Source organism: Dichomitus squalens, assembly GCF_000275845.1.
Source record: "Dichomitus squalens LYAD-421 SS1 unplaced genomic scaffold DICSQscaffold_2, whole genome shotgun sequence".
Classification (NCBI taxonomy): domain Eukaryota; kingdom Fungi; phylum Basidiomycota; class Agaricomycetes; order Polyporales; family Polyporaceae; genus Dichomitus; species Dichomitus squalens.
The window spans coordinates 1993027-2005780 of record NW_006766884.1 but is presented as its reverse complement, the minus strand read 5'-3'; the positions used below and the strand labels follow the sequence as shown (position 1 = coordinate 2005780).

Genomic DNA, 12754 nt, shown 5'->3' with positions numbered 1-12754 from the left:
GGCACCAGTAGGCCACTCGTCTCGTCTTGAGGTGAACAACAGCACGCGCTGCGCGGGCCGATCCTGATGAGTGCTCGCCGATACTTACAAGCGTCCAAGGTCAACAACTTGAGGTATCCGTGAGCGACGAACGGATAAGTAGTGTGCGAAGGGCAAGAAGACAACGGAGCAACTGTGCAATGAGTAGAGGGTCGATGCATGTGATGTTTCTGATGTTTGATATGGTACTCTTCCGATTCCCGAGCCTGATCGAACGTAGCGTGCGCGAGACGGGTCTCGGGAGGAGCCCCGGACGGTGAGGTTAATTTGTGCCTGTGGAAGGAGAACGCTGAAACGAGCGTGCTGTGGCCCACGCCGGCCGGGAGGAGTCGGGGCAGGCGGGAACATGGCGGGGGATTGGCCAAAACGGGCATGCGGAACGGGATGAGAAGGGGCGTGATCGCGCGAGGCACAACTTACTGCCGCACGTGGCATTCGAGGATTGATCGAACGGGCCCGGGTCGAGATGCGTCGAGAGATACGTGTGAGAGCTGCAGAGGCAGGAGAGAGAGCAAGTACATACTGTGGGTGGGGACAATAAATCAGGGAGACGACATGAGATCTGTCATGAGTACGGGCGGAAGCAGAGGCAGAGGTGGGAGACAACTGCCGGAGAGAGCGTTCTGCTGAGATCAGGCTGCAGGCGCCTGGGAGTGTGCAGCCAAGCGCCGGGCCACGGACACAGGCGGGCGCCCATGGGAGACGGCCGCGGATGGTCGTCGAGCAGTTCGCCATCTCTCCTTTGATCCTCCACTGGCCTGTGAGTGTCCCCCGACTCCCTCCCGTCCCCCGCCTCCCCGCTCACTGCTCACAACAGCGCCAGCCCCTTCCGCCCGCCAGCACTCTTCACTGCCGCTCCCCAGCCTTTGTGTCCACCTTTTCTCCCCTTCTCTCCCACCAACTTCCCGCCCTTGTCGCTCCCAGCCTCGCCTCCCTCCCCGTCCCCGACTGTAGTCCTCCACGATGAACTCTCGTCCGCATAAGCAATCCATGTCCGAGCTCAAGCTCCGTCGCCTCACAGAGCACAACCAGCGTCTCAGAGAGGACCTCGCCCGGCCACGGATAAGGGTCAGCGAGGCTAGTGCCAGGTGAGCCCGCTTCCCGTCCCTTCTCCCGCCTCTCAGGCACCCCGCTGCCAGGGTGAGAGCTCCAGGCAACGAACCATGCTCATCCATTCGTTTCCACCCAGTCTCATCCGCTATTGCAAAACGACAAAAGATCCCCTCGTGCGTACCAACCGCCATCAGCCCACCCTGCCATCACGCGTCTTCCCTCTTCTCCCCGCTCGTGTGCTAACCGTTCTCGACAGGTACCGTCAGTATGGGGTCCAGTACCACGCGCCGACGACCCGTACCAGTCGCAAGGCGGCACAGGCAAGGGCTGCTGCGTCATCCAATGACCGACACGCGCCCCCGCCTCTTCAAGCCCTTCCGCCTTCCTGTTTTTCTCTATGGCGTCGTCCTGTCTGCTGTCTGCTCCCCTCCCCTTCAGGCCAACGTTTGCGCACACGTACACTCCGCTCCCTTACCCCATCACCCTTACCGCCCGAGACTGTCGCGTTCAAGCTGTATCCCTCTCACCCCGTCCCCAGCGTTCACACAACTGCATTTTTACTCCCCTCGCCCGCTTCTGCTTCAGTGTGACGTCTTCTCTTCTTCTCCACCTCTTTATGTTTTCTGTTGAATGTTTATTCCCCTGTTCATCCGTCTGTGGTCCAGTTATACCATCGCTCGTTTCACTCACACAACCCCGTTTCGCCCGATCTGCCGCGTCTCCAACGCACCGGCACCGTCACAAGTCGTCTACCCTGCGCACCAGTGGCCAGTCCCTAGTCCCTGGATCTGTCGTTCGCCATCCACGTGTCGCACAAGTCGCCCTCGCCTCCTGGACATGCTGTGACTCGCGCTCCGGTACGCGCCGGTGTCTTGACTAAGGCCTCTTGACGCTCATCAACAGTGCGTGGCGCAATGCGGGGATAGACGGTCAGTCGGCAGACGGCTGTCCGATTGGACGGGGCGGGTCCGTGGGGCAGGGCGGCAGGAAAATCACCGTCCTTCCGGGCGTGAAGAGCGGAGGAGGCAAGGATCCGATCGGACTGGATTGGCGGATATGGACTTGAGGAAGCTTGGGAAGGGATGCAGCGGGTACAGGTTGCCCTTTCCACACCTCGGCGTCGCTTTGGACAGGCTGTTGATCTCTTGAAGCAAGTCCTCGGTTCTCCAAAACCACACCCCCTCCGTTTTCACCATATCTACCCCGTACCGCACCCCGCACGTATACGTATATTATCACCCGCCAGGTCCCTCCAGAGTCCAATACTTATCGCACCGCGTGCGTATCTATGTATGCGCGTCCTTTTTCCGTCTGCTACTCTCTCGCGAGCGTCCGTACGCGTCTGTCTTACGCCGTCTCGTCGCTACTAGAAGTACAAGTATTAGTACTGCTATGTCCTGCCCTCTGAATCCCACAGGTCCTCCCATCTGCGCTCTCCCGTCCGTTCATCCTCTCGTCTTCCCGTCCTGTGCCTCCTGATCACCATTCCTCGCCCACTGCGCACTGCGCTCCGGGAGACACACACCGGAGCCCCCAACCTCTATTCCTGTGCGCGACGACGCCCAACGCCACCGGAGCATGTAAGCACACGTCCTCGGGAGTGAAGCCACGCCGGGCCAGCGAACCGCGTCGCAACGCGATTGGCACCGGTCGCCCGACAAGGACGCAGTCAGACAGATCGACAGACGGGCCTGTAAACCGCGTCCGAGCTCCCCGACACGTCCCAGTCGCTTCCCGGAAGCCTGGCGAGTAACAAGGCACCTCAGATCCCCGTGAGCCTTGCGGGTCACGTCTGGCAGTGCGTTCCTCCAGGGGGCGTAGCGCATCTCTAGGTGTAGCTCCGGTTTAGACTCCCGGGGCAGTAGGTAGAAAGATGCGGTATACGGCAAGCCGCGGGCGACTGCACGCGCTGCATTACATTGCATCGCCCCGGAGCCCGCTTTCTTGTCCCAGCGCCGGGTGCGTATTAGGCTCAGAGCCACGAAGCGCGGAGCGCGTGCAGCCTGCCCTGTGCCCTGATCCTCCCCCAATGCGGTGGGGGTGGGAGCGTGCGGAAGGGAACCGCCAGGGTTCCCACCCCTGGCCCGGGAGGGTGTGCTTCGCGGGGCGCGGCGTCCTCGAGGCGCGAAGCTCGAAGCTCGGCGGCCGGGGCTGTGGTTCGCACAGGGAAGCGGAAGGAGGGAGGCGAGGGGCGCTCTCGGGGAACAAGGCACCGCGACGACGCGGGGTAGCGGATGGGCGGAAGCGCGTGGGCGTGGGCGTGGGCGTGGGCGGCGGGAACGGTCGGAGCGAGTGGCGGTCCGGGAAGCGGTGGGCGGGGTGCGGGGCTTTATGTTGTTAGGCAGATGGCGATGGACGTGGGCACGGCGGTGAGACTGAGGAATGGGAGACAGATAGGGGGAGCGAGAGCATGGCTGTGAGCTGCGGCGCGGCAGCTATAGCTCGTGGTCGTCGTCATCGTACGTCTCCTTGATCAGCCTGCGAGGACGGGGATTACAACAATGATCAGCGTCCGTCCGTCATTGTCGCACAGAAGCCCGAGGCAGTCCATGGCCTCGTGGGACCTGCAACGACAGGGAGAAGGGAGTGACTCACCGGTAGACGGAAGATGGCGGATGGTCGCCGCTGCGAGACAATAGACCATCAGTCGGGACAGGCGTAAATGACAGCGAGGGACGCACTCGTTGGTGATGAACACGTCTACGAGCTCTGGACCGACGTAATCATAGTACGGGTTCACGACGTCGACGCGCTCGACGAGCTTTCCCTCCTCGAACCCCAGCACGCTGCTCGGGTCCGCAAAGTCCAGCGCGCCATAGTCGTGGTAGAGATTCCACAACGGGGTGAGCTTGAACTGCCCCGCGCACACGACCACGGGCGTCGAGTGTGCGCGGGCGGCGGTCGCGGCGAGGAGAGAGCCCGTGATCGCGACGAGCCCCCCATTTGCGAGGATCGCGTGCGCCCCGAGGATGATTTTGTTCACGCGGGACATGATCGCGTATATGGACGAGTCAGGGACGAGGAAGGTGGAGATGCCCGCGGCGGAGAGGGCGCGCGCCATGTCGTGCCCCGAGTACGAGGGCGCGGTCTCCGCGACTATGACGGTGTAGTTGCGGGTGTGGCCCGCGGACTTGAGGAACGCCTCGACGGTCCTTGAGTGTCCAATCGTGAGGATGATTTCGCTAAATACTATGACGTCAGTACGGTCTGGTTTAGGGAGAACAGCCATGGAAAAACAGTGAGGTGAGATGCGTACTCGGAGTGTATGTGATCCTTCGCAGTTTTTGAGACATTGTCGTAGACAGTCTCGAGCTCGTCGAGCACATCCTGAATCGCCTCCATTAGGATTGGCTTGATTCCCCGCGCGAAAGAGTCGGGGTCATCAGGGTCATCCTCCTTCAGCGTGGCGGTAGTCTCGGATTTGGGTGCACCGACCGTTTGCTTGCGAGGTTGTCCTTGCAGAACGAATTTGCTGATTGTGTAGACGTTACGCGACGATGTGGGAGCAGAAACTTTGACTGCGGAATGGTACTCTTCGCGGATGTTGTGGAGGACGCGTCTAACGGTGTTTCCGACTGTGTGTTCTGCAGTCGATCAAGATCTCAGCTCATCACTCAGGCCCATGAGTACGCGCGTGGACACGATGGTCTTTGGGGTTTGGCGACGTGAAGGATGACGGAGACAAAGTACATACCCTTGGGCTGAGCCTCTACTAGTCTCCGTCCGGCTTCACGGATGATAACGATGAGCTGCTGGATATTCGAGAAGCGTGCTTTGGACACGACCTGTCTGAGGACGAGCACCGTCTCTAAAGCGGCCTGTCGAGAGCCAACGATTTGTCTGGGCAATAGAGAGGTCCTCATGAGTGTTCCGATGAAGCAATCGCGCATACAGGGCCTCGCACCGTCTCCGGAGCTTGGCCACCAGAGTTTCTACGGCTTTGTGGCCAGGGATGGGGGTTGGATCGGGTGCCATGGATGGTACTAGGGCTTCTTGCTGTCAGATAGAGCGTGATGCTTTGTTGTAGGACAGAATGAACCGTTTGTACTAGGGTAGGAGACGATGGTCTTGTAGGGAGGAAGAGTTCTCGGCAATTGTGGCAGGTCAGGCTCGCCGCTCGCGGGAGACGCGATCAGGACAAAATCTCGATCGAGGAGATCGAGTCACTCCAATTCCACGTGCCACGCGAACCGGCGCCTCATCTTCCATAGCTCCCTCAGCGAGCTCGCGGCTACAAGCGACAAGCTACGACTCGTGCAATGCATACAGATCAGTCAATTCTTCCTTAATCCTGCACCCAATATCTACTACGTTCCTCCGAGCTCACTCTAATGGCCACTATCCCTCTCAGAATTGTTGTGGCGGGAGATGCCGCGGCACATGACGCTGCGGTCAACTTCTTGTCCACATTCACATCATGCTTTCAACTCAGGCATCCGGTTATGATCTAAGATGTCGATGACCCCTAGCACTCGTCTAGGTGCATAGGCGTACGTCAAAAATCAGCAGCTCAAGTCCGTATCGAGATTTCGTGCGCTCCCGCCATGGAAGAGTACCTGGCCAAGCGACAAAATCTCATCCAGGAGGATCGCGCGAGGAGAGTAGACCGAAATGCCGTATACAGGTCATCTCCTGATGAACTTCGTGCCGACGAGCTTATCCGGCGTATCCGCAAGGACGAGGGCGAAAGTATCTGGGGCAAGCAGCAGCTACATGGTTCAGAACAGCTCTTTCCAGGCATGGAGTTCCTGACCTGTAAGTCATCTGTCCCGCAAGGATCAATACGAACCAGAAAGGGCGCTGAGCGCACCCTGTAGCTCGCGAAAAGATAGTCGGCACCAAAGTATATGACATTCTGAGCCATGTTTGTTCTCGTCTCCAGGTGATTTCTCGAACTTAAACGTTTTGCTCATTTTGAAATCGCAGATGCCCAAAGGAGGGCTCCTACACCTCCACCTAGGTATGGTCGTTCAAGTGGACAAAGTGCTCCGGATGGGGCTCAAGTACCCTGCCATGCACGTCCGCACCTCTGCTCTACTGACCGCCGATAACCTCACGACGGTGCTCCCAATCTTCCGGGCTCTCCCCCAGGACAAGTGGACGACGCACGCCAGCCTCACCGACCCACTCTACGTACCAGATTCGTGGGTCCCTATCCAGAGGGCGCGCAAGAACTTCAGCGAGGCATTAGGCGGCCCCGAGGGCTTCGATCGCTGGGTGACGGACTGGATGGTTATCAACCCATCTGAGGCTTACGGCACTCACAACTCCCCGGACAAGATTTGGTCCAAGTTCTACGCGACGTCTATGGTTTCTCAGGTGCGTTCAATGCCATCCAATAAGTGCCTACACTCCATCATCTGATGTCTACCCGCATTCCGCAGGGACTAATCTTCTTTCTCCCGCTTTGGGAGGAGTATGTCCGCGAGGTTTTCCTCTCCTCCTTGGAGGACGGCATCTCTTACACGGAGCCGCGCTACATGTTCGGTGAAAAGTAAGCCTCGGTAGATCCCCGCATCTTGCCTCGTCCTAGCTATCCTGATCCGCGAACCGAACCCAAAAGATTCATGATCGGCGCGGATGGCAAGAAGAACGTCCCCCACCACGAGTGGCTCCGCGTCTATGACCGCGTTATCGCCTCCGTGAAGTCTACGCTCCGCGACCCCTCCGTGTTCCTCGGGTCCAAGCTCATCTACTCGGTCGTGCGCAACCTGTCCCTCGAGGACATGGAATGGCACCTCGATAACTGCCTCGCGCTCAAGCGCGATTTCCCGCACCTCATTGCGGGGTTCGACCTCGTCGGGCACGAGGACTCGCTGAAGCCGTTGATTTATTATGCGGAGCCCTTCCTCAAGTTTTTGGAGAAGCAGAAGGAGCTGGGGGTGCATGTCCCGTTCGTGTTCCATGCAGGGGAGACCCTTGGAGATGGGAGCGCGGCAGACATGAATTTGTATGATGCGATTTTGTTAGGGACGAAGCGCATAGGGCACGGGTCAGTATTCTTTCAGGCTTGCCTCTGCTGGACAATGCCGGAGGCTTATGCGACCCTGCGTAGCTTCTCGCTCATCAAGCACCCGCGACTGATGGAGCTGTGCAAGGAGCAGAAGATCTGCGTCGAGGTCTGCCCTATATCGTAAGTGCCCGACTCCCTTAACTTCACTGGCATACACGACGGTCGCTGACTTGTCGTTGCATTCAAGCAATGAGATATTGGTACGGAACTACGATGAGACGTATGCATGGCTGCAGTGACTGACGTGGCCGTGCAGCGTTACTGCGGCTCCATGCCGATGCATCCCCTGCCTGCACTCATGAACCAAGGCGTCCACGTTGCCCTATGCTCGGATGACCCGGCCGTGTTTGGTAACATGGGGCTTTCCTTCGACTTCTTCCAGGTATCCACGCCCTTTGTCGCTACTTGCACCCATACACTGACATTGAATGCCCAAGATATTCGTCGCGAGCGATATCCATGGCCTCGGGACGCTTCGAGAGCTTGTGTGGGATAGTATCCGGGTAAGCTATCGCCACTCATTTCTCAATCCTCTATGACCCCGATGATCTCAAAAAAAACCCGAGAAGTACTCCGGCCTGGACGAAGACGAGAAGGGGCACGCCTTCGCTATGCTGGAAGGGCAGTGGAACACCTTTGTGAAGTTTATTCTCGACAAGTATGGCAAAGACTCTGCGAGAGGGCAGCCTTGAGCAAGCGGTGGTATGCAGCTGACTGACATCACGCTGTATCCTCTGGTGGCCCCGACTTGGACAGCTCCGGGGCGTTCTGTGGGGTGGGCTGTATGCGCTAGAGCCATCGACTGCCCGATAGGCACGAACAGAATGCCTCGTCTCAGTTCATGGCACCCTTGTACTATATGATACGCGACAGCGAACGCCTAGACTCGATGATGCAGCTATTCGAATGCTACAACTTTGTTTCCGAGGATACTAGAATTAGAGGCGTTACCTCTGTGGTCAGTGTGCCACTATCTCCCCGCGACTTGCGCCACGGCCTTGACCAGTTTCGCATCCAGGACCCTCAATCATTCTGCAAGTCTGTCCTCACAAGCAGGTTTTTGCATGCGACGAGGAAATGATGGTCCAGATGATGAGAATTAACGACGACGGAGAGATACACACTAATCAAAACACGACATCGTATTCAACGACAGACGCGCCCTGCTCCCTAATCCACGACGATAGGCTCGTCCGCCCCACCAGGCTCATCTCCGCCGTCCTCGCTCTCGAATATACCCGAGACCGTATCTGTGAGCGTCTTGAGGAAGACGGTCATCTGGTCACGCGCGAACATGAACGGCTCCTTGAAGAACTGGAGGCGCTCGACATAGTCGGGCCTCTCCAACTCGAGGTTCCTCGGGATGTACTTGACCTTCTCGACGAGCTTGTCCTTCGGGAGCGCCTCCTTGCCCGAATAGTTCTCTGGGCGATCGAACTGGTTGCGCAGCATGAAATTGAGAGCTGCGAGACACGTTGAGACGGGTGAGCTACTGTCACAAATCCCAGCGCACGAAGCAGAAATAAAAGGGCGATGCATACAAAAGGTGATATTCTCGTCCTTGTTTTCGTAGGTATATATGCAAGATATCACGTCCTCGTCGATGCCCGGCCAATCCACTGATGGCTCTTTCTGTACGCTGGTGACGAGGACGTTCGTCATGTCCTCGTAGAGCTTGATAACAGGCAAGTTATTTGCGGGCCCCCGAACTGCTTTGGTACCATTGGGGACGACTGAGGCAGGTATAGTCGCTGAGCGGGACGCGAGTTGGTTCGACCGCTCGATCTCCGCCTGAAGCTCCTTCTTCGTGAGATCCACTTTGGGAGAGGTGAGCAACTCTCGTAGAGGCACGAGACTAGCTGGGCGCTGCGCACCTTCCTGCTTAAGATCCGCGATTTGCTGGTCTTTCGCGCCGATGACCGCGTTGTGTTGCTTGATGACGTCTTTCAGTCGGGTGTTCTCATCTCGCAGCGCACGCTTCTCCTCCTCGGCGGCCTCTCGAGTTAGGAAGTGTAGGGTCCAGGATTGGCTGGAACTCGAGGGCGACTGTTTTGATAGCTGCCCAGTGAGTTCTTGGATGAGACTGTCTTTCCCTTTAGGGCAAGCGTGAACTGGGGTGGATGGACACAGAAGTTTACGACCTACGCTGGATCTCTTCCTTGTGACGCGCTTCCACGTCGTTCTTGATCTCCTCCGCATCCGTGGTGCGCCGTTGGATCATCTCGTCGAACGATGCCTCGAGCCTTTCTTGAAGCTTCTCTCTCTGTTCAGAGACGCATACTCAGTTACACGCTCGCTGTAAAGGCGATTGTCACGTTTACCTCCTTGTTGTTCGTTCGCATTTGCTCGAGTTCCGCGCGTAATCTGTCCATGTCCCGGAGAAGTCTTTGGTTTTCCTTCGCTAGGCGAGAGGCGGCAGCGGCGGTCATCGTATTCTTCCCTCTCAGTAGCGGTTGTTTGCTCCCGCCCCGCACGCCAGAACGTGGTGGTGGCTGCTCGGCCGACCCCTCCTCATCCACTTGAGCTGCAGTGTCCTCTTCTACCTCCATGGCGTCACCATCCGCGGGCGAGGGATCCGCCCTCGCCTTCCCTTTTGCCGCGGCCGCGGCCGCCTTAGACGTTCCATTCACAGCAGAGGCACCACGTACAGGAGCTTTCTTCGACGCGCCCTTCGTGGGTCCCGGCATGGCTACGACCTCGGCCTCACTGCTCTTCCTCTGCTTCTTCGTCTGCGCCTCCTCCACAAACACAACACCCTCCGAGTCGTCATCGTCCAGTTCAATAGCATTCGTAGGCTTGCTTACGCCCTTCTTCGACACAGCAGCCTTAGGTTGGGGCTTAGTGGAAGGACCCGCGACAGGCTTGCCAGAGGCGCCACCGGCGCGTGCGCGTGATGCTGCCGCCGCCTTTGTGTGGACGGGCGCAGGGGTCGTGGGGCCGTAGTTGTCAGCTAGCGGGGCGCGCTCCTTCATCCATATTCAGGAGTCCTCGGCTACGCGTAGAAGGAGGAGAAACATACCGAGGTCGTCGTCTGAGATGTCGGACATGGTGGCTGTCGGGTCTTGCGTTCGCGCGCCTTTGTTTGGCCCGTAAACAACGCGGTGGGACACGGGCGCCTGTAACCGAGTGCACGCTTCCCGGCATGATCACGTCCTCAACGGTGGCGTCTCGAATCAACATGTTCCTTCTGTCTCAAACTCTGGTTGACCCCGCCCGTCGCCTCATTTGACTGACATCAGGATGGACGAATATCTGAAACGACGCGAGGAGTTCATCCAACAAGACCAGTCTTTGAGACCTGATCGTGCTGCTGCAGGGGTTCTCTCTTCAGACGAGCATAGAGCGGACGAGATCCTAAGAAGCATTCGCAAGACTGAAGCAAGGACGATATGGGGACACGAACTCAATGTGGAGCACTACCATGGATCCAAGCAGATGTTTCCCGGCATGGAGTTCCTGACAGGTGAGTGAATCGGGATGCGTCGTGTGACGATGCTGACCGAACCCATCTCATCTAGCTCGCCAGACAATCATAACCACCAAACTGTTTGACATCTTGAGCAAGGTCCGGGCAACAGTTGGCTGAAAGCAGCCTCCGTGAAACTCATTGGTAGCCGCGCGTCTCAGATGCCCAAAGGCGGTCTCCTTCATGCACATCTCGATGCTACCGTCCGTCCCGACGTTCTGCTCCGGCTTGCACTTTCGCAGCCTGCGGTTCATATACGTGCTCCGGGTAACCTCACTCTCGGTAACTTGAAGACGGTTCCACCCGAGTTCCGTGCGCTACCTCAAACCGAGTGGACGACGTCTGCCAGCGTCACAGAAGCAGGCTATGTTGCCGGCTCTTGGGTCCCCATCCATAATGCGCGGAGTACCTTCAGTGAGGCGTTGGGTGGTCCAGAAGGTTTCGATCGCTGGGTAACTGGCGCTCTCACCATTGACCCCTCCGAAGCGTACGGTACTCATAATACTACGGACCGGGTGCGTTTTCAGAACTCATCGCCCGTCCTCGTAGAGCGTGCTCATACTATTGCTGCTCAGATCTGGGATAAGTTTGAGAGCATATTTGGTGTTTCCGATGTAAGCGATGCCCCGTGTCCATATTCTTTGGTGCCCGGGTTTACCGGACTTTGGCGGCTAGGGCCTTTTCCGCTACGTCCCCATCTTCAAGGAGTACATCCGCGAATTTCTGCTATCATCAGTCGACGACGGCATTTCCTACGTCGAGCCGCGCATCCTCTTCTGGTACAAGTATGTCTCCTATACTTGTGCCTCCGACTCCACGACTCTGACTGTAAGCCTTGCCCGTCGCAATAGATACATGGTCGGCGAGGACGGCGTCGAGAACGTCCCCCACCGCGTCTGGTTCCAGATCTATGAAAGTATCCTTGCCGATATCAAGGCGGACCTCGCCGCGCAGGGCCGTGCCGACGAGTTCGTCGGCTCGAAGATCATCTATTCGACGATGCGCGAACTGACCCTCGACGAGCTTGAGTGGTACCTCGAAGACTGTTTAGCGTTGAAGCAAGAGTTCCCGCACCTCGTTGCCGGGTTTGACCTCGTCGGGCACGAGGATTCGCTGAAGCCGCTCATCGATTACGTCGAGCCGTTCATGCGGTTCAAGGCAAGGCAGCAGGAGTTGGGCGTCGAGATTCCGTTCATCTTCCATGCTGGTGAGACTTTAGGAGATGGCACGAAAGCAGACATGAACTTGTATGATGCCATTCTACTTGGGACTAAGCGGATTGGGCACGGGTAAGGGACACAGCCGCGCGACCATCTCTTCCCGACTGATGTCCCTGAATTTCGATAGGTTTTCTATCTTCAAGCACCCAGAGGTGATGAAGGTGTGTCGTGAACGGAACATCTGCCTCGAGATGTGTCCCATATCGTAAGCTCTTCGAATTCCATCGTGCGTGTTCATGAATTGACCCATCCCCTGAGCAGCAACGAAATCCTCGTAAGTCTGCGTTGTGTAGTGGGAGCCGCGAATGAAGAGCTAAAGTCTGCGTAAGCGCCTCACTGGATCCATGCCAATGCACCCTTTGCCATCAGTTCTGAATCACGGAGTTCACGTCGCCTTGTGTTCGGATGATCCTTCTGCGTTTGGGAACATGGGTCTCTCCTTCGACTACTTCCAAGTCTTTGTCGCCAGCGAGGTGAATGGTCTTGCGACCCTGCGCCAGTTCGTATGGGACAGCATCACGGCAAGCTTTGTGTCGCATTGGTCGGAGTCACTGAGATGCTAACCGCGAGATGTCAGTATTCGTGTTTGGGCGACCAGGAGAAAAAGCGCGCGTTTGGAATACTGGACAGACAATGGGCGAAGTTCATCAATGATATACTGGACCGCGATACTACGCACAGGAGTGCGTGAATGTGGTGCAATGCACGTCAAATCCTGAACGGTTGAACCAATCATGTATCGATAGATACCCAGTTGTATAAATGACTTCAACAGTCTGATCGTGTCAATAGGTACGTCTCGTTCTCACGATCACGTCCACTGATTTGCTAACTGCTCGAGTCACAGAGCCCATTATCTGATCGCCTTTTGGACGCCTGAATCAGGCAGCGTTATTGAATCTCCATTCAGCGGCGGCTCCACGATCGTGCTTCTGTCTGCGTCTCCGACTCCGCGGTAGCGAA

The 12754-nt window shown here is 57.4% G+C and overlaps 4 protein-coding genes across 4 annotated transcripts; 2 read left to right on the top strand and 2 right to left on the bottom strand.

The window, feature by feature from the left end:
* Positions 1-811: 811 nt before the first annotated feature.
* DICSQDRAFT_98327 (eukaryotic translation initiation factor 2B beta subunit) lies at positions 812-5067 on the bottom strand (the record flags this gene model as incomplete). The annotated part of the gene is made up of 8 exons (XM_007361497.1): positions 812-1123; positions 1225-1265; positions 1349-3570; positions 3688-3717; positions 3774-4274; positions 4349-4676; positions 4787-4932; positions 4997-5067. 6 exons carry the CDS (start codon positions 5065-5067, stop codon positions 3528-3530), a joined length of 1119 nt encoding a protein of 372 aa, XP_007361559.1. The 3' UTR covers positions 812-1123; positions 1225-1265; positions 1349-3527.
* A 477-nt stretch (positions 5068-5544) lies between these two features.
* DICSQDRAFT_177640 (Metallo-dependent hydrolase) lies at positions 5545-7797 on the top strand (the record flags this gene model as incomplete). The annotated part of the gene is made up of 11 exons (XM_007361496.1): positions 5545-5572; positions 5644-5847; positions 5910-5956; positions 6019-6411; positions 6477-6586; positions 6656-7084; positions 7148-7225; positions 7293-7305; positions 7362-7487; positions 7543-7608; positions 7675-7797. The coding sequence occupies 11 exons, from the start codon at positions 5545-5547 to the stop codon at positions 7795-7797; spliced, it is 1617 nt and encodes a 538-aa protein (XP_007361558.1).
* Positions 7798-7882: 85 nt separating this feature from the next.
* On the bottom strand, positions 7883-10152 carry DICSQDRAFT_177639 (uncharacterized protein; the record flags this gene model as incomplete). The annotated part of the gene is made up of 7 exons (XM_007361495.1): positions 7883-8063; positions 8124-8568; positions 8647-8922; positions 8980-9198; positions 9251-9368; positions 9427-10055; positions 10125-10152. The coding sequence occupies 6 exons, from the start codon at positions 10150-10152 to the stop codon at positions 8276-8278; spliced, it is 1563 nt and encodes a 520-aa protein (XP_007361557.1). The 3' UTR covers positions 7883-8063; positions 8124-8275.
* Positions 10153-10328: 176 nt separating this feature from the next.
* DICSQDRAFT_98323 (Metallo-dependent hydrolase) lies at positions 10329-12695 on the top strand. Its single transcript, XM_007361494.1, has 11 exons — positions 10329-10568; positions 10624-10670; positions 10733-11086; positions 11147-11185; positions 11247-11356; positions 11423-11860; positions 11919-11996; positions 12053-12065; positions 12121-12321; positions 12369-12583; positions 12639-12695. Exons 1-10 carry the CDS (start codon positions 10346-10348, stop codon positions 12480-12482), a joined length of 1617 nt encoding a protein of 538 aa, XP_007361556.1. The 5' UTR covers positions 10329-10345; the 3' UTR covers positions 12483-12583; positions 12639-12695.
* Positions 12696-12754: the final 59 nt, after the last annotated feature.

What these genes read in the sequence shown, in the direction of transcription:
- DICSQDRAFT_98323 (XM_007361494.1), top strand. Translation starts at nt 10,346, where the DNA reads ATGGACGAATATCTGAAACGACGCGAGGAGTTCATCCAACAAGACCAG. An exon ending in GCATATTTGGTGTTTCCGAT is followed by an intron (nt 11,186 to 11,246) that starts GTAAGCGATGCC and finishes TTTGGCGGCTAG; the next exon opens with GGCCTTTTCCGCTACGTCCC. An exon ending in ACTAAGCGGATTGGGCACGG is followed by an intron (nt 11,861 to 11,918) that starts GTAAGGGACACA and finishes GAATTTCGATAG; the next exon opens with GTTTTCTATCTTCAAGCACC.